The sequence below is a fragment of the Rana temporaria genome, chromosome 11 (assembly GCF_905171775.1).
Source record: "Rana temporaria chromosome 11, aRanTem1.1, whole genome shotgun sequence".
Taxonomy (NCBI): Eukaryota; Metazoa; Chordata; class Amphibia; order Anura; family Ranidae; genus Rana; species Rana temporaria.
In genome coordinates this window covers 40,626,803-40,645,391 of record NC_053499.1, presented here as the reverse complement: position 1 = coordinate 40,645,391, position 18,589 = coordinate 40,626,803, and the positions used below count along the sequence as shown (strand labels likewise).

Sequence of the window (18,589 nt, the reverse complement as noted above, 5' to 3'; positions counted from 1 at the left end):
TGTCGCTCTATTTTTGTTTATAGCGCAAAAAATAAAAACCGCAGGGGTGATCAAATACCACCAAAAGAAAGCTGATTCACACTAGTGCGAATTGGATGCCGTTTTTCCACATCCAATTCGCAATAGCAGGAGATTGTGACCGGCTCTCTAAGGAGCCAATTCACGTATCTCCGGTGCGTCTTTTGGCCCATTTCAGGTCCGAATTCAGGCTTAAATTGGACCTGAAACGGTGAATGGAGACGCACCGGACTTCTGCTGTAAGCCGTTGTGTGCGCATATGTGAACCCAGCCTTAAACTGACCACAGTGTATCATGGCTGTTGAGCCCTCACACTGTGGCCAGTTTCCATGCCTCCGTCAGTCACTGCTCTCCTCTGTCCTCTCCCCCCTCCCTGCCAGCTCCGTTCACTCCCCAGCAAAACCCCCCCACTGCTGCTATCATAATGCAACAACTTTGCTACAATCCGACTGATGTTCAAAAGGCTTCACTGCCGGGTTCCTTTACTAGGTATGGTGGCGGCTGCACCCGACAGCCAATCCAAAGATCCAACAACGTAGGATCCCTGGACAGGTAGTTGTCTATTAAATGTCAGCAGCTGCAATATTTGTAGCTGCTGACTCTTAATCTTTCGCCACGTTGATGTTTTTTTCCCCACTTCCTGTTGTGTTTCTAGGAAAAGAGGTAAAAAATAAATCTCCAACAGGACACCACGGCATAAACACATCTGACAAGACTTCGAACCAGTTCCTACTAATTAAAAAAAATAAACATAAAGTGATATATATATATATATATATACACACACACACTGTACTTCACTCAGAGAGGCTGTAATTGATCCCAGCAAAGGTGATAACACAATATTCAGATTTGAGCAGACAATATGACAGGTCCACTTTAGCTAACCTCATTTTGTAGTATAGCTCTGGCTTCTGAATACACCTCCTCTACCCTCACCTGTCCTGTCATACACGCAGGACTACCTTCTTCTCACCTGTCCTATACGCGCCTAGGACTACCTTCTCCTCACCTGTCCTGTCAAACACCCAGGACTACCTTCTCCACACCTGTCCTCCTATACACCCGGGACTACCCTCTCCTCACCTGTCCTCCTATACACCCGGGACTACCCTCTCCTCACCTGTCCTCCTATACACCCGGGACTACCCTCTCCTCACCTGTCCTCCTATACACCCAGGACTACCTTCTCCTCACCTGTCCTGTCATACACCCAGGACTACCTTCTCCTCACCTGTCCTCCTATACACCCAGGACTACCTTCTCCTCACCTGTCCTGTCATACACCCAGGACTACCTTCTCCTCACCTGTCCTGTCATACACCCAGGACTACCTTCTCCTCACCTGTCCTGTCATACACCCAGGACTACCTTCTCCTCACCTGTCCTCCTATACACCCAGGACTACCTTCCCCTCACCTGTCCTCCTATACACCCGGGGACTACCTTCCCCTCACCTGTCCTCCTATACACCCGGGGACTACCTTCCCCTCACCTGTCCTCCTATACACCCGGGGACTACCTTCCCCTCACCTGTCCTCCTATACACCCGGGGACTACCTTCCCCTCACCTGTCCTCCTATACACCCGGGGACTACCTTCTCCTCCTATACACCCAGGACTACCTTCTCCTCCTATACACCCAGGACTACCCTCTCTTCACCTGTCCTCCTATACACCCAGGACTACCCTCTCCTCACCTGTCCTCCTATACACCCGGGACTACCTTCCCCCTCACCTGTCCTCCTATACACCCGGGACTACCTTCCCCCTCACCTGTCCTCCTATACACCCGGGACTACCTTCCCCCTCACCTGTCCTCCTATACACCCGGGACTACCTTCCCCCTCACCTGTCCTCCTATACACCCGGGACTACCTTCCCCCTCACCTGTCCTCCTATACACCCGGGACTACCTTTCCCCTCACCTGTCCTCCTATACACCCGGGACTACCTTCCCCCTCACCTGTCCTCCTATACACCCGGGACTACCTTCCCCCTCACCTGTCCTCCTATACACCCGGGACTACCTTCCCCCTCACCTGTCCTCCTATACACCCGGGACTACCTTCCCCCTCACCTGTCCTCCTATACACCCGGGACTACCTTCCCCCTCACCTGTCCTCCTATACACCCGGGACTACCTTCCCCCTCACCTGTCCTCCTATACACCCGGGACTACCTTCCCCCTCACCTGTCCTCCTATACACCCGGGACTACCTTCCCCCTCACCTGTCCTCCTATACACCCGGGACTACCTTCCCCCTCACCTGTCCTCCTATACACCCGGGACTACCTTCCCCCTCACCTGTCCTCCTATACACCCGGGACTACCTTCCCCCTCACCTGTCCTCCTATACACCCGGGACTACCTTTTCCTCACCTGTCCTCCTATACACCCGGGACTTCCTTTTCCTCACCTGTCCTCCTATACACCCGGGACTTCCTTTTCCTCACCTGTCCTCCTATACACCCGGGACTACCTTTCCCTCACCTGTCCTCCTATACACCCGGGACTACCTTTCCCTCACCTGTCCTCCTATACACCCGGGACTACCTTTCCCTCACCTGTCCTCCTATACACCCGGGACTACCTTTTCCTCACCTGTCTTCCTATACACATAGGACTTCTATTCTAACCTCTCCCCCTCCAGCTGTGTACCTTGTCGGCTAGCTGGAGCCGCTCTATCCCCATGCACTCGCTATCTCCCCATCTGCACTCTATGGTGTATGAGACGCTCGCTGTTTCCTGGCTCAGTACGCCATGGGGGCGCTCTAGCCGTACTTCCCCCTCTCTCTCTGCTTTCCTCTTCCGGTTCCGCTAGGTGACGGCCTGTTGCGGTGTGTTTTCGCGCCCGTCGCTCAGTAAATCGCCGGGGCAGGAGCTCGGCCCGCTTCCAACATGTCCTACAACTACGTGGTGACCGCACAGAAGCCCACTGCGGTCAATGCCTGCGTGACAGGTCAGTGTGAGCCCGGGGGAGGGGGGTCGGTGCTCTCCCCGGCCAGTCCATGGAGTGTCTCCTGGTTCGGGGCTGTGTGCCCTGTATATGGGGGTGAAATGCCCGGCCTGGTCTCCCGCCCTCATTACACTGACAGTGCCTGGGGTATGGAGATAAGCTGCCCTTGGTCTTCATCCATGGTGTGCTTCCTCCTCACCCTCCATACTGACACTCCTCTCAGGTGTCCTGGCTGTCACATGGGCTGCAGGTGATCATGTCCCCGGCACATGTGTGGTGAATAAAGTGTCTGGGAATGTCAGCCAATGTGTGGCGAATACACATCACACCATTGCATGCATTTAGTTCCATGTAGGGCTCATTTAGACGTTCTAAAAAATTGTAATGCCCAATAATGCACCTGATGTGTTTACATGGCATTGAATGCTGGTCAGACGCCCCTCTTTGTGTTGGTTTTCTATGGATTTCCTTACTGGCATCTCGGCTAGCAACACTTTTTCTAAACAAATCTCACATATGCCGCAAACACCACAGAGCAGCGCATTTACACTGACATCAGTGGAAGCGTTAAAGTAGTTGTAACCGTAAAAAAAATAAAAAGTTCCTTTTAAAGCATGACCAATAGCATAGTGATGTTGCAGTGTAATTTGTCTCTTCCTGTGATCTAAAATACCTGGTTGATCCTGCCAGGTTCCATGTCATTTCTGTAGCCTGTGTGTGAAGCTGATGTCCTGCCTCCAGCCTAGTGTAATACATCAGTGGTTCTCAACCCTGTCCTCAATTACCCCCAACAGTAGAGTGACCAGACATCCCCAGTTTCTGGGGACAGTCCCCAGATTGAGGACACTCCCCAGTTTTGTCCCTGTATTGGTTTTGAACAGGGGCTGGGGAAATTTCAAAGACAGTCAGTGCAGAATTAAAAAAAAAAAAAAAATTCAGAATTACACACCCCTCTCTAGCTTAGGGGGTGTATTTTTTTCATTATCTGTGCCCCTTTCTGATGATCATGTGCTGGTCGGAGCGGAGGGAATATTTCTTCAGTTTGGTGTGCATGCCCATTCAGCTCCACCTGCTTATCTCCTTGCCTTCCCTGGCGGAGTGATCTTCCTCCGCTGCCCACCCAGTAGTAGCCGGGGCCTGGAGAGTAAGACTTGACAGGATGTGAAGCGGGCGGCGACGGCAGAGAGTCGCTGATTGTTGCCATTACTAGTAAAAAAAAATATGTCCCCGGATTTCATTTGAAAAATCTGGTCACCTTACCCAACAGGCTTTGTTTTGGGGATTTCACTTACATATAATAGCTGTCCAAAATACCAAGCCATTGACTCTGATTTAAAGTACTTGTGCAAAATAAATGAAAACCTGTTGGACAGGGTTGGGAACCACAGTATACATAACACCGTTCCTTGTATCCTCTGTGTTTTAGCAAGATATTCAATACAGTATGTCAGTTTTGTTTTAATTCTAAATACCTTTTTGCACAGCTCCTCTGTGCAGTCACATGATGTTCCTCTGATGACTGGCTGACATCAAGAGAGATCATGTGACTGCACAGAGGAGCTGTGCAAAAAGGTATTTAGGGTTATAATTTTAAAAGAAACACACACACACTGCACTTTATATTTTGCTAAAACAAAGAGGATACAAGTAATTATGTTATGTGACTTTACAACCTCTTTAAGTGCGTGGGGAGCGGTAAAGTCAGCTAAACAAAACATTGGATCAGTTTTGGTGCAATGCAAACACAACCATGTGAAACACTGGGTACTGCCACCCCCTTGCAATTTTGACATATGTTCCTGAAACTTCTAAAATATACCTGAATCTGCTTTTGAAGTTCTCCCCCGGCCAGTCCATCCTCACACATATGCGCTGCTTTTAGAAATCATGATGTTTCTACAACTTGCCTGACGGGGCCCAACCTAGGTAACTGTAGGTGTATGGCCTTGAACGCGGCTCCAGCCGCATGAACAAACCACTCATTTATGCAGCCAGAATACATGTGTGAATGAGCCCTTGGTTATTTTTTTTTATATATATATATATATATCAGCCCTGTTGGGGTAGTGGGCTTTGGTGAAATATCAGGAGTCCAAATGGACACCTGATATCTCACTTTTAAGGGCCAGTTCACGCCAGATGCAGTTTTGTGTTCTTTTTTTCTGCATAAAATGCATGCAGTGTTTTTCATGTATTCCAATGACTCTAGTTCACACCATGCAGTCAATTTCTGCCCTGGAAAGTGACTGCATGGTGTAAACTAGAGCCATTGGAATACATAGAAAACACTGTGCATGCATTTTTAGTGCAGAAAAAATGCACACGAAACTGTGCCTGGCCCTAAGACAGAAAAAATTATTGACCCAGATTTCTCCTTCTATTTTTCCTGCAGCCTCAGCTGCACCGCAGGATGAATGAACAGGACATGCTCTGTACAGAGGCTTCCTGTTAATTCACAAACTGAAGCATAATAAACAGTTTGGGACTAGCAGTGCACCTGAGTTGCGATCGTGTGCACTGCTCTATGCACGCCACACATCCCATAGTCTCGAGTCCATCTCAGGAGCAAGGCAGAGGGAGGGTGGCTGCGTTCCTACATGCAGAGAACTAACGCAGCCAATCTCTAACAGGAGGTCATATCACAGCAGCAAGAAAAAGAGGAATTTGGTGGAGGCTGAGAGCAATATAAGGAACTTCTGGGAGTTAAGAATACTGCAATAAAATTTTTCTTTCTTTTTTTAAACCAGAGTTTACTTTCACTTTAACCACTTGCCGACTGCACTATTGCAAAATGACGGCTACAACGTGGTCGGCCAGTTCTGGGAGGGTGTCATAAGACCCCTGTGGAGTCTAGCTGGTCACAAATCGGGGTAAAAAGCCAATTACAGCGGCTCGTTACCACGTGCTTAACTGTGTCCAATCATAGCTGATCACGATGTAAACGTGCTTGCCTGGTATCGGCATTCCCTTCCTCAAACTGTCACAGATGAGTGTGTGTTTATTAAAAGTCAGCAGCTACACTCTTTGTAGCTGCTGACTTTTAATAAACACAAAAATGAGTGGAACTCTGCGGCGCCGACATTGCTGGATTCCAGGACAGGTAAGTATCCTAATATTTAAAGTCAGCAGCTACAGTATGTGAAGCTGCTGACTTTTCATTTTTGGAGGGAGAGGCAGAAACACCGCTTTAAGGTTTTATTGCTGTCTGCGTCCCCAGTGGTTGGATTAAAGTGTATGTAAAGCCAAAGTTTGTTGTGGTTTTTTTTTTCGTTTTTTTTTTTATTTACACAGAAAGAAAAGGGTTAAAAGATCAGGTTACTTTTTGCTGCCTGTGTTCTTGGTAGGTTTTTCCTTCTCCTGTCCTCAGGATGCAGAAGGAAAAAATAAGAAATCTGTCCTGACATGAATGTTTGCTTAGTCCAGATAAGTTGCCTCTAATGCTAGGTATAGTAGGGCTGGGTGTCAGATGTTGCTGTCAGTCGTATCTGAGTGAAAGGAAAGAGTATTAATCATTCCCTATGCTAGCAAAAATGAACTAACAAATAAGGTCCTGAAATGACCACTATATGCCTGTCCTGATGTGTATGGCCCGTTCTGTATGTTGGTGCAGTGTATTCAAAATAAATATCAGATTTCTTGGCCAGAATGAATGCTTGGGTAGGGAGTTTGTAGTCTTGGTCAGTGGTAAACTAAAAGTGCTGTTCTGTATAGGAATACAGACATGTAAATTAAGTGGGTTTCCTGACTTTAGCACCACTTCAGTTTTTTTATGAGTTGAATTCAGTAAATGATTTTCCTAGAGCTGCTTTCCAAAAGGAATCTGTAAGAGCAAAATATAGAAACTGACATGGTAGACTTGTTTGTAAAGGTGGTTAGTGCTGCTGTTCATGATTTGCTACTTAGTTAGTTGCTAAAACATATCTAATGCATATTGGGTGTCCCCCAGCATTTGGGCTGCAAACTTTTTTTTCCCCAGACGATCGACTGACTCTCTAAGTAGTTGAAGTGTTACTAAACCCAGGTCCTGCATTCACTATATCTGGTCTCCCACAGCACAAATAACATGAAAATGCATTAATTTTAGTAAATATAAACTGCTATATACCAGTCTCGTGTCCTATCAGAATGCAGGACCCCTGACCCTCTGTTTGGACAGTGCTGACTGGCTCTGTGCTGATCACATGCACTTTCCCAAGAAAAAAAAACTCTCTAACAATACACACCAAACTAAGCATGTGCAGCCTGACTCCACTGTATTATCAGAACATATTCTGGGGGCAATGCAAGAAGGGAAGGATCAGAGAAGACAGGATTAAACAGCCTTTTCACACAATGCAGAGGATTAACCCCTTAAGTCCCACAGTGAGTGTAACAAGCATGCTTTACTGCATATACAGACTGATTTTACTGTTGCGGGTTTAGTAACACTTTAAAGCGGAGGTTCACCCTCAGAGAGCACATTTTCCCCTTAGATGGATGCTCGTTTTTCCTAGGGGAATCGGCTAGTTGTTTTAAAATATGATCCGTACTTACCGTTTACGAGATGCATCCTCTCCGTCGCTTCCGGGTATGAGCTGCGGGAATGGGCGTTCCTTCTTGATTGACAGTCTTCCAAGAGGCTTCCGACGGTCGCATCCATCGCGTCACGATTTTCCGAAAGAAGCCGAACGTCGGTGCGCAGGCGCAGTATAGAGCCGCACTGACGTTCGGCTTCTTTCGGCTACGAGTGACGCGATGGATGCGACCGTCGGAAGCCTCTCAAAAGACTGTCAATCAAGAAGGAACGCCCGAAGACCCATACCCGGAAGCGACGGAAGAAGATGCATCTCGAAAACGGGTAAGTACTGCTCATATTTTAAAACAAATAGCCGATTCCCCTAGACAAAACGAGCAGGAATCTAAGGGGAAAAGGGCAAACATTAAATAAATGGGTGAACTCCCGCTTTAAGCCTTTCCTGAGAGAAATCTGAAAAGCCAACCACCTTACCTTTTGACTTGCTTCTGGGGAGCCTTGGTATCCATTTACACTTGTTGACTTGTCATGCCACTTTGGACACATAGCCACATGCCAAGTCGCAGGCCATGTAGTTAAATGGAAGATGTTCAAATCTATGCAACTTAAAGTCGCAGTGACTTTAAAAAGGTTCCTGTGCTATTTTTTTGTGACTTGAGTGCATCATAGACTGCAATGTAAACACTCAAAAGTCACATGAAAGTCCCATCTTAGGCTTCATGTACACGGGACGTTTTTACAACCTCTCCTGAACGATTTTACTTCAAAGGTAGTAACGGATGTTTAAAACGTCCATTTTGCTGCTTTTACATACTGCGTTTGCGCTTAGAAGCGTTTTTTAATGATTTTTTTTTATTTATTTATTTACAAATAGCCAAAAATGAAAAAATGCCTGTAAACTAAACGCAAGTTATTGCATTTAGATGCATTTGGTGCTTGAAATTCCTGTGAACACAGCTTCTGAATGCAGATGCGTTCCAAAAAATGCCTCTAAACTCAACTGCCTATAAACGACTATAAACGACCCTGTGTATATGTGCAGATAAGATAACATAGAGGAGAGTTCAGGGGCAGATGGGAATAAAAATGCCCAACTGCTCCTAAATGAAGGCCTTATTGTTATCAATGCGACAGTTGTGCAGCAGTCAAAACTAAAGTTAACAGTCAAAGCTGCATCCAACTTGCACCCATCCAAAATTGCATTAAAGTTGTAATATAAAGTCTCAATGGAAATTGCATGACTTTGGAATTGCTCAAGTGTGAACGAAGCCTTACTGTGCAGTCTTAAGTGGTACCACACTGGTTTTGCAACAAAATCATCTGGTCCAGGACTTGTATTTAGTGTATACCTTCCTTTGGGTACAGACTTTGCTGGTTAGATTAAAGGCTGCTATGAGTACAGAACAGCCATAGAAATTAAAGGGATAAGCAGCGCACTGGACATAGGACCCTGCCAGGATATTTTTGTTGCAGAGACTGTCAGAAGTGAAAATCTTGTGAGCAGGTTAGGTAAGTATTAGCATGTAAGCTACACTTGGGGAGGAAGTAAAAAGTAAATAAAAAATGTAACCATGGATTCCTATCTGTCAAGTTAAATTGTTCAGGAGAGGTTGTAAATGCGTCCCGTGTACATGAAGCCTTTAGTCAGAACAAAATTTATGATGTGTCTAAATAAATTTAGTTGAAGAGTTGTTGCTCTTTTCTAGTTTTTTTTTTTTATTTTTATTTTTTGTTATGCTCAGAAAAAAATATGGCCGTAGTCTGTTTGCTATAGGCAACATCTTTATTATATTCTTGTTTACTGGTCTGGTAGTAGCCACTTTCACTGGAGTGTATACGTCATCATAACTTTTCATTGCACGTGCACTCACTACACTTATTTTGCAATCAACTTTGTAGGTCATTTTACATCTGAGGATGACCTGAATCTTCTGATCGCAAAGAACACAAGACTGGAGATTTATGTTGTAACGGCAGAGGGTCTGCGACCTGTGAAAGAGGTTGGGATGTATGGCAAGATTGCAGTCATGGAGCTTTTCAGACCCAAGGTAACCTTGTTTATTCCATTGCTGACCTTTTGATGCCTAATGATGTGGAACGTGTTGGATGTCTTCAAAAGGCTGTAAAGTAAGTCCACATTGAGGACATATGGTAAAGATTTACCCTCACTTCCTGTCTGTCTCCCGTCTGTCATTGTTAGGACAGGAAGTGAGAAAATCTTTTCTGAACGAGAAATTTATAATGCGCATCCATACCATACTGTGGTATTAAAGTGGAGTTCCACCCATAAATATAACCTTACATCAGTAGTTTTAAAAAATTTCATTAGTCCTTTACGAAATTTTTTTTTTTTTTTAGATGCCTTCAAAGTTTTGTTGCTAGGCAGAATAGTTAATCTTCCCACTTTCTGCACCTAGGTGCTTAATGCTTCCTAACCTACACTGCACAGACTCCTGGGAATGTAGTGGGTGTAACTTTCCAGGAGTCTGTGCATTCCCCAGTCTCAAAGAATCATGTGACTTGGACAGCACAGGTGCTGAAACCTGATCTGACACTGCTTGTGCAGCACTGAGCATGAGCGAGATTTGCAAGGCTGAAATCCAGGAAGTCATACAGTCTGGCTTCATGATACCCACACTTAAGATGGCCCCAGTCAATTTCTATTTTATAAAGTGTCTAAATGCTGTAACAACCTAACAAAACGGACCTTAGTTTACAGACTAACTTTACTAGAATACATTAAGCTTGTGTATTTGTAATGTTTTGTCCTTTATTTGTATTGTTATTAAACCATTTGTTTTCTGTCAAATATGCAGGGAGAAAGTAAGGACCTGCTCTTTATACTGACTGCCAAGTACAATGCCTGTATCCTTGAATATAAGCAAACTGGAGACAGCATTGATATCATCACCCGAGCACATGGCAATGTTCAGGTATTGTTGAAAGCTGATTGTGGACTTGCCATTGACAAGCTTTTTTTTTTTTTTTTTCTCTCTTCTTCTTCTTGGTCGTTTATTTAATACAATTGTTTTGTTTTGGCTTTAGGATCGCATTGGCCGGCCATCTGAAACTGGGATCATTGGCATAATTGACCCTGATTGCCGAATGATTGGTCTGCGCCTTTATGATGGTTTGTTTAAAGTGATCCCTTTGGAGAGGGATAATAAGGAGTTAAAGGCTTTCAACATCCGATTGGAGGAGCTTCATGTTATTGATGTCAAGTTCCTCTATAGCTGTCAAGCACCCACCATCTGCTTTGTGTACCAAGACCCACAGGGCCGTCATGTCAAGACTTATGAGGTCTCCCTCAGGGAAAAGGAGTTCAGCAAAGGTCCCTGGAAGCAGGAGAATGTTGAAGCAGAGGCATCCATGGTGATTGCAGGTAACTTAAAGATTCCTACGAATAATAAAGGTTGAAACTGGGCGAGTTCTGTTAAATTGAAGTAACTTATTTTTGAGAAGACTTGTGTTCTTTTGAATTTTTTAAGATAAACACCAAACAATCCCTGTAAAGGTGTGTTAAAGTGGTAGTAAACTCTGTACTACCACTTTCACTTACAGGTAAGCCTATAATAAGGCTTACCTGTAAGTATTAAAAATATCTCCTAAACCTGTACGGTTTAGGAGATATTCCCCTCGCAATGCGCCGCTGTATGCAGCGGCGCATGCGCAGCGGGGATCTTCGGCTAAAGGCCCGGCAGCCGCCGGACCTTGCCGAACAGAAGTCTCTCTCCGCTCCAGTCAATCACAGCACTGGAGCGGCGATACCCGGAAGACACGCCAAGGTAAGATGACATCTCCCTCGGCGTGGATCAGGTAAGTTCCCCTAACCTCGTTCCAAGGAAAATATTTCATAATGAGCTAGTTTGCGGTGCATACTAGCTCATTACGGCTTTTGCCATAATGAGTGGCTTTACTACCGCTTTATTGTTTTTTAAAACCTTGTTCTAATATATGTATGTGAGGGAAACCATATTTTCTCATGACTTCCTTTCACAAAAATCTGTCTGAAAACTGACTCTACAGTCTCTAGTACTGTCAAATATTCACAATCCACCTAGTAGAAGTAGACTATGTAATCTTTGTTTAGGCTGTAAGTTATCCTGTAACTGAAACCCCTGAAATCTGCCTTCCAAAAGCCTCCCTGAGTCTTCTACTCTACAAGAATGTTTTTTTTTTCCATGAATGCACAGAAGCAGCTCCCAATTGGGAGACTTTGCAGGAGAGGCTGCTCCCAGTGGACAGCACAGTGACTATCTGACAAAGGTGATGGCAGGATAAGGCAGTAATTGGCAATCGGTAACAGAACAGGTCTGGCATACCTTGCCTGCAATACAAGTCTGGGTGAGGACACTTGTGATCAGGGGTTTGGCTGTTACTTAGCTCTGCCAGGATACTGCAGCGCAGAATAATGCAAGAAGCATCATTTCCAATGAGAAAACTGTATTTTAAAGGGGTTGTAAAGGTACATTTTTTTTCCCTAAATAGCTTCCATTACCTTAGTGCAGTCCTCCTTCACTTACCTCATTCTTCGATTTTGCTTTTAAATGTCTTTATTTCTTCTGAGAAATCCTCACTTCCTGTTTTTATCTGTCTGTAACTCCACACAGTAATGCAAGGCTTTCTCCCTAGTGTGGAGTGTCGTGCTCGCCCCCTCCCTTGGACTACAGGAGAGTCAGGACGCTCTCTACATTGCAGATAGAGAAAGGATCTGTGTGTTAGTGGGCGTCCTGACTCTCCTGCTCGCCCCCTCCCCCTCAAGGGAGGGGGCTAGCACGACACTCCACACCAGGGAGAAAGCCTCGCTTTACTGTGTGGAGTTAGACAGAAGAACAGGAAGTGATGATTTCTCAGAAGAAATAAGGACATTTAATAGCAAAATGGAAGGATGAGGTAAGTGGAGGAGGACTGCACTAAGGTAAAGGAAGCTATTTAGGGAAAAACAATTGTACCTTTACAACCCCTTTAATGTGGTTCTAAAGTCAAAAGGTTTTTACCTTAATGCACTCTTAGCGTTAATGTGACCTTTAAAGGTTAATTAAAAAATCTGTCATACTTGCCTTCTCTGTGTAATGGTTTTGCACAGAGCCGCCCCGATCCTCCTCTTTTCGGGTCCTCCACCTGTTCTCCTGGCTTCTCTTCAGCCAGTGCCCCAATAGCAAGCATCTTGTTCTGGTGGTCACTGGTCCGTGATCACTCCTGAGCCCACTCTATATGTCCCTAAGATTCACAGAGCCATGGCTTGGCCCCGTCGCCTGCACTCTCATTGGCTTACTGGCTGTGATTGACCGTTGCTCCTGCTGCTGTTTCAGCCAGTAAGGAATGAGGGACCTTGGAGAAGCTCGGCTCTTGTGCACATTGCTGGATCGAGAGGGAGCTCAGGTGAGTATTAGGGGGGGCTGGGGTGGCCGCTGCACATAGTTATTTACTTTCATGCACAGAGTTCATGAAGGTAAAAAAAGATTGAGCCTTTAAAACCACTTTAAGGTTAAGAAGAAAAACTCTGAAACCCCCCCAGCCACCCTAAATACTTTCCTCAGCCCGATCTTGATCCAGCAGAGGCTCTCTTGGCTCTCACTTTCCTCATTGACTCAGACTCGGAAGCAGGAGCCACTGGCTCCTGCCAATCGCAGCCAGTGAGGAGGGAACTGGGGGGCAGGGCTAAGCCACGCTGTGTGGTTTGTTTACACACACAAAGCTGGCTCTGGAGCAAGCGTGCACAAGTGCCCTCATAGGCAGTCGGCTTGCTATGGGGGAAATTGATGGGGGGAATAGCCAAATGTGCTGGCAGGGGACATGAGAAGGAGGGGGATTGTCTTTTCCAAGCAAAAACTAGTCACAAATCTTAAAATATACAGGATTATAAAAAGATATAGATGTTTGAGACTTCATTTGGTCTCTAATTGTGTACCAATAATCCATGTGACTGGTCTACTTTTAAGGCCAGAAGAGATATTTAAATTTTTGGTGAATGCTCTCTGGCTGAATTTTCCAGATGCCTTTTATAGTGCCGAGGAACACCAGTGGCAAGATTTTTCCTGGAAAGTGTTCAGACCTACTCTTCTGACTATTACAGCTGTAAACAAAAGGGTTTACCCTCACCTCCCACACTGCCTGTAGCTTTAAAGGTGGGGTGTCCGTATACCTCTGGTTATATGGTAGAGGTGTGAGGGACTGGTCTCAATAAAGTTTTGGCTAAAGTGCCTTGCAAAAGTTTTCACCCCCCCTGGCTTTTTACCTATTTTGTTACATTATAGCCTTTAGTTTAACGTTTTTTTAATCTGCATTATATGTGATGGATCAGAACACAATAGTCTAAGTTGGTCAAGTAAAATTAGAAAAATATATACATAAAATTATTTTTAAGAAATTGATAATTGGCATGTGCGTATGTATTCATCCCTGTTATGAAGCCCATAAAAAGTTCTGGTGCAACCAATTACCTTCAGAAGTCACATAATTGGTGAAATGATGTCCACCTGTTTGCAATCTAAGTGTCACAGAATCAGTCATTACATATACACACCTTTTTGAAAAGGCCCCAGAGGCTGCAACATCTAAGCAAGAGGCACCACTGACCAAGGAACTCGCCAAACAAAGGACAATGTTGTTGAGAAGTACAAGTCAGGGTTAGGTTATAAAAAAAAATATACAAATCTTTGATGATCCCTAGGAGCATCATCAAATCTATCATAACTAAATGGAAAGAACATGGCACAACAGCAAACCTGCCAAGAGACGGCTGCACACCAAAACTCACGCACCGGGCAAGGAGGGTATTAATGAGAAAGGCAGCACAAAGACCTAAGGTAACCCTGAAAGAGCTGCGGAGTTCCACAGCAGAGACTGCAGTATCGGTACATAGGACGACAATAAGCTGTACGCGCCATAGAGTTGGGCTTTATGGCAGAGTGGCCAGAAGAAAGCCATTACTTTCAGCAAAAAACATGTTGGGGACTCCCAAAATGTATGGGGGAAGGTGTTCTGGTCTGATGAGACTAAAATTGAACGTTTTGGCCATCAAAGAAAATGCTGTCTGGCGCAAACCCAACACATCACCCAAAGAACACCATCCCCACAGTGAAACGTGGTGGTGGCAGCATCATGCTGTGGGGATGTTTTTCAGCAGTTGGGACTGAGAAACTGGTCAGAGTTAAGGGAAAGATGGATGGTGCTAAATAAAGGGATATTCTTGTGCAAAACCTGTACCACTCTGTGATTTGAGGCTAGGATGTAGGTTGACCTTCCAGCAGGACAATGACCCCAAACACACTGCTAAAGCAACACTTGAGTGGTTTAAGGGGAAACATGTAAATGTGTTGGAATGGCCTAGTCAAAGTCCAGACCTCCATCCAATAGAAAATCTGTGGTCAGACTTAAAGATTTCTGTTCACAAGCACAAACCATCCAACTTGAAGGAGCTGGAGCAGTTTTGCAAGGAGGGATGGGCAAAAATCCCAGTGGTAAGATGTGGCGAATTCATAGAGACTTTTCCGAAGCGACTTGGAGCTGTGATAGCCGCAAAAGGTGGCTCTACAAAGTATTGACTTTAGGGGGTGAATAGTTATGCACATTGACTTTCTGTTATTTTGTCCTATTTGTTATTTGGTTCACATTAAAAAAAAAAATTCAAAGTTGTGGGCATGTTCTGTAAATTAAATGATACAAATACTCAAACAATCCATGTTAATTCCAGGTTGTGAGACAATAAAACAGGAAAAATGCAAAGGGGGTGAATACTTTTGAAAGGCACTGTATATATAATGTATTCCTTTTTTATACTATTCACCTTTTGACTATCGCAGGCCACAGTAGTTTTCATATGTTAGCACATGTGTGAATCTTTTACTGCTGTTAAAACTAAACTGAGGGTGATACCCATGGGATTAACACTTTGATAAAATATGGATTTCCTAAGATTTTATATGGGAGAAACATGTTTTATTAAATCATGTAGCTTGATTAGTGATGATTTAACTGTAAATTGTGATATTTGTTTGTCTAGAAGCAGTATATGTATTAGATAATCTGTATATGTTTTAGTTCCAGAGCCTTTTGGAGGCGCCATTATTATTGGACAAGAATCTATAACCTACCATAATGGAGAAAAATATTTGGCAATAGCACCCCCTATTATTAAGGTGAGTAGCTTTTTTTGTTTTTGTACCATTGTCTCCACTCTAAAGTAACAATAAAAAAATTATGCTGAATAAGTCAATAAGGCCTGGTTCACACTAGTGCTATTTCAGATGCGTCTTGAGTTGCAGAGAATTGCATGACAAGGATAAGCACATTGATTTTGGTGGTGCCCAATTCACATCAATGCAACACAACTGTGATATGACTTTTGGGGAAGGGACCTGTGCTACTTTGTTATGCAGCAAGCTTTTGTGCCCCAAAGTAACCTTACATATGTGAATAAAAACGCAACCTAGATTTTGACTGGTTCGTTTTTTGGGGGGGGAGTGGGTGCTGGGATCTGGGGGCCCTCTTGTTAATGTGAGCTGCCAAATTCTGATGGGGTACCCCACAACCTCTGGACCAGAGTTGTGCGGAAGAAGCCCTTGTCCTCATCAACATGGGAGCAATGTGTTTTGTGGGGAGGGTTGCCGGCTCCTTAACAACCAGTGACTCATGCCTGCTGTCAGAGCAGGGATGTGTTACTGGTGGTTAGGATGCTAGCAGGTGCAGGTTTCTTAACAACCAATGACTCTTCCCTGCTGTCAGAGCAGGGATGTGTTACTGGTGGTTAGCATGCTAGCAAGTGCAGGTTTCTTAACAACCAATGACTCTTCCTTGCTGGCTGACAGCAGGGATGAATAAAAATACAGTAGTATCAAAAATGCAACCAAGCTGTACTACATAATTTCACTGAAAATCTGATCAAATCGCGGCTGCACTAGTATGAACCTAGTCTTAAATGTTTTGTACTTTTCAGCAAAGCACAATTGTGTGCCATAATCGTGTTGATGTGAATGGATCAAGGTATCTTCTTGGCGATATGGAAGGTCGTCTTTTCATGTTGCTGCTCGAGAAAGAAGAGCAGATGGATGGAAGTGTCACTTTAAAGGACCTAAGAGTGGAGCTTCTTGGAGAGGTGACAGAATCTTCTTCTTCTGTATTGTAATAGGATATTTATGTTATCCTAATTGGTTGTTTGTATGTTATTATATTCTACTTATCTTTTTACAGACCTCCATTGCTGAATGTCTCACTTACCTGGATAATGGAGTAGTGTTTGTGGGTTCTCGGCTTGGAGACTCCCAGCTAGTTAAGGTACATATGTGTGTTGCGCTTCATCGCCATTGTTTCATCTGTGTCTGTGAGGGTTTTTTCCCAATCTGAATGTTTAGACTGTAGGCCTCCATACTGTTGCCCTTTAACAGTTTAACTTCTTGTAATGATAAAACTGCAGTCTTTGTCTTAGGTTTGTATCTAAAGGACTTTTTTCTTTCATGCACTACATTGTCTTGCTTTTGGTTTCTGTGGGATATCGTGCCCTAGTAACCTAGTAGACAGAGGCATTCCTTCCCTAACCTGTTTTCTTTACTGTTCATTAAGGGACGTAGATTTCAGAGATTATTGGGTTATACTGCCTAGCACAGGAGGACTTGGACACTGGCAAACAAGTGAGAAAAGTTTAACCAGTGTCTTTGTTTTCTTTCTTTTTTTTGCTAGCAGTTTTTCCATATTTAAACAAGTACTCTAACACTTATTGAAAAGGTAAGTCCATTCAACAAAAATAAAGCACAACAGCGCTACTCTACAGGTGGTGTTATCACTCCCACCAAGCAGTCCAAAAATCAATGCTGAGAAGCAGATGAGAAATGTCCCAGAAGGAGTGTTGAAAAAGAAAGAAAAATAGCAGCGTGCACCATCCACCAAAAATCTTCTTAATTCACCAGTTGTGATCACTCGCCGCAATGAAATATAAAATACGCTGAGCTGAGGGATGTGATATATATTGGACTGAGTCAGCTGTGTAGCCACGCCCTCCGTAGAAGCCATTCACTGGCGAAACTAGTCAGGGTGCTTGCTAAACCATACATTTGAAGGATCCCCGCGCTCCACCAAAGCAGGACGAGGCAACTGTAACTCTTTTTTTCGCCCATGAAATCCTGCAGAACTGCAGCAAAATTCTCCCAGGACTTAGGCAGAGGACAACATTCCAGGCTTTCTTTGTTGGAGCCCTGAGAAGGTGTACTGCAGGAAACACTGGAACTGTTAGTTGTTAGTAAACTGGAGTGGGAATGGCTCCTGATGTGTCTGGGACATGATATGTTGCTCTGTAAAGCAGGCACAAAATGGCTCAGGGCCCTGAAGAATAAGGATAATACTGGTGCCTAACTTTTTTTTTTTTTTATATTGTTTTCCATTCACATTATAAAAATACATTCCATAATATCACTTCATCTCAGACATGACACATAAGGAGGAAAATGTGTCATATTACAAAGTAACTTGATGCTCAGCCCACACGGCCTACTCACAAAATGAGTCTTCAGACAGGGTCACACTAGCGTCTGTGCCATGGCCCTAGACTCAGAACCCACTTGGGGCTAAATAACATTGTACACTCAATGCAGTGCCTCCCACTGTGATATTGTATTCTGCCAGCGAGGGGCATGGGGAACATTCCCGGCCAGCAGAATACAATGGTTGCTAGTGGCTATAGCCGCTGGCTGTAACCATATGTAGAACAATTTGACATGCTGGTTGTGTTCAAGTTGATCAACCAATGGATGCAATCAGCCTGCTTTCGATCCATGTATGGCTGGCTTTAGAGAGACTAATTTGGCTCTTATTAATGCAATGAGCACCACTATTAGTGCTGCTACCTGTCTGGGATCCCATAGAAATACTAAGGCTTCCGAGACCTAGGTACCTGCTAGTCCGAGACATCCTTTACAGAGACCAAGAGACTCCTTAAAATGCACACACAAATATTTTCACAGCCCTTTACCCTTTTTGATGAGTCTTTATTAAAAAGAGAGATGTTCCTGTCGTTGATCTTGCAGTTTCACAGCTTAATAAAGCACTGACGATCACTGTTGAGGATGCACTGCTTTTAAGGGATTATTGTTTTGTTTTTCTTCTC

The 18,589-nt window shown here is 44.3% G+C and overlaps 2 protein-coding genes across 4 annotated transcripts in view; one reads left to right on the top strand and one right to left on the bottom strand.

Moving 5' to 3' along the window:
* The window catches only part of TKFC (triokinase and FMN cyclase), a 40,428-nt gene extending 37,653 nt beyond the window's left edge, over positions 1–2,775 (bottom strand). Inside the window, exon 1 of one of the 3 annotated variants that reach the window (XM_040328400.1) lies at positions 2,681–2,775. The gene's annotated coding sequence lies outside the window, so the exon portion shown is untranslated. Of the gene's footprint in view, positions 1–906; positions 1,002–2,680 lie in introns of those variants that run through there. The other 2 variants (XM_040328399.1, XM_040328398.1) reach the window with 2 other exon arrangements.
* A 42-nt stretch (positions 2,776–2,817) lies between these two features.
* DDB1 (damage specific DNA binding protein 1) overlaps positions 2,818–18,589 on the top strand; it is a 40,057-nt gene continuing 24,285 nt past the window's right edge. Inside the window, exons 1-7 of the mRNA XM_040328397.1 lie at positions 2,818–2,981; positions 9,391–9,539; positions 10,308–10,424; positions 10,537–10,873; positions 15,535–15,632; positions 16,430–16,588; positions 16,684–16,767. Coding sequence (XP_040184331.1) covers positions 2,921–2,981; positions 9,391–9,539; positions 10,308–10,424; positions 10,537–10,873; positions 15,535–15,632; positions 16,430–16,588; positions 16,684–16,767 — 1,005 coding nt within the window. The 5' untranslated portion in view covers positions 2,818–2,920. The remainder of the gene's footprint in view (positions 2,982–9,390; positions 9,540–10,307; positions 10,425–10,536; positions 10,874–15,534; positions 15,633–16,429; positions 16,589–16,683; positions 16,768–18,589) is intronic.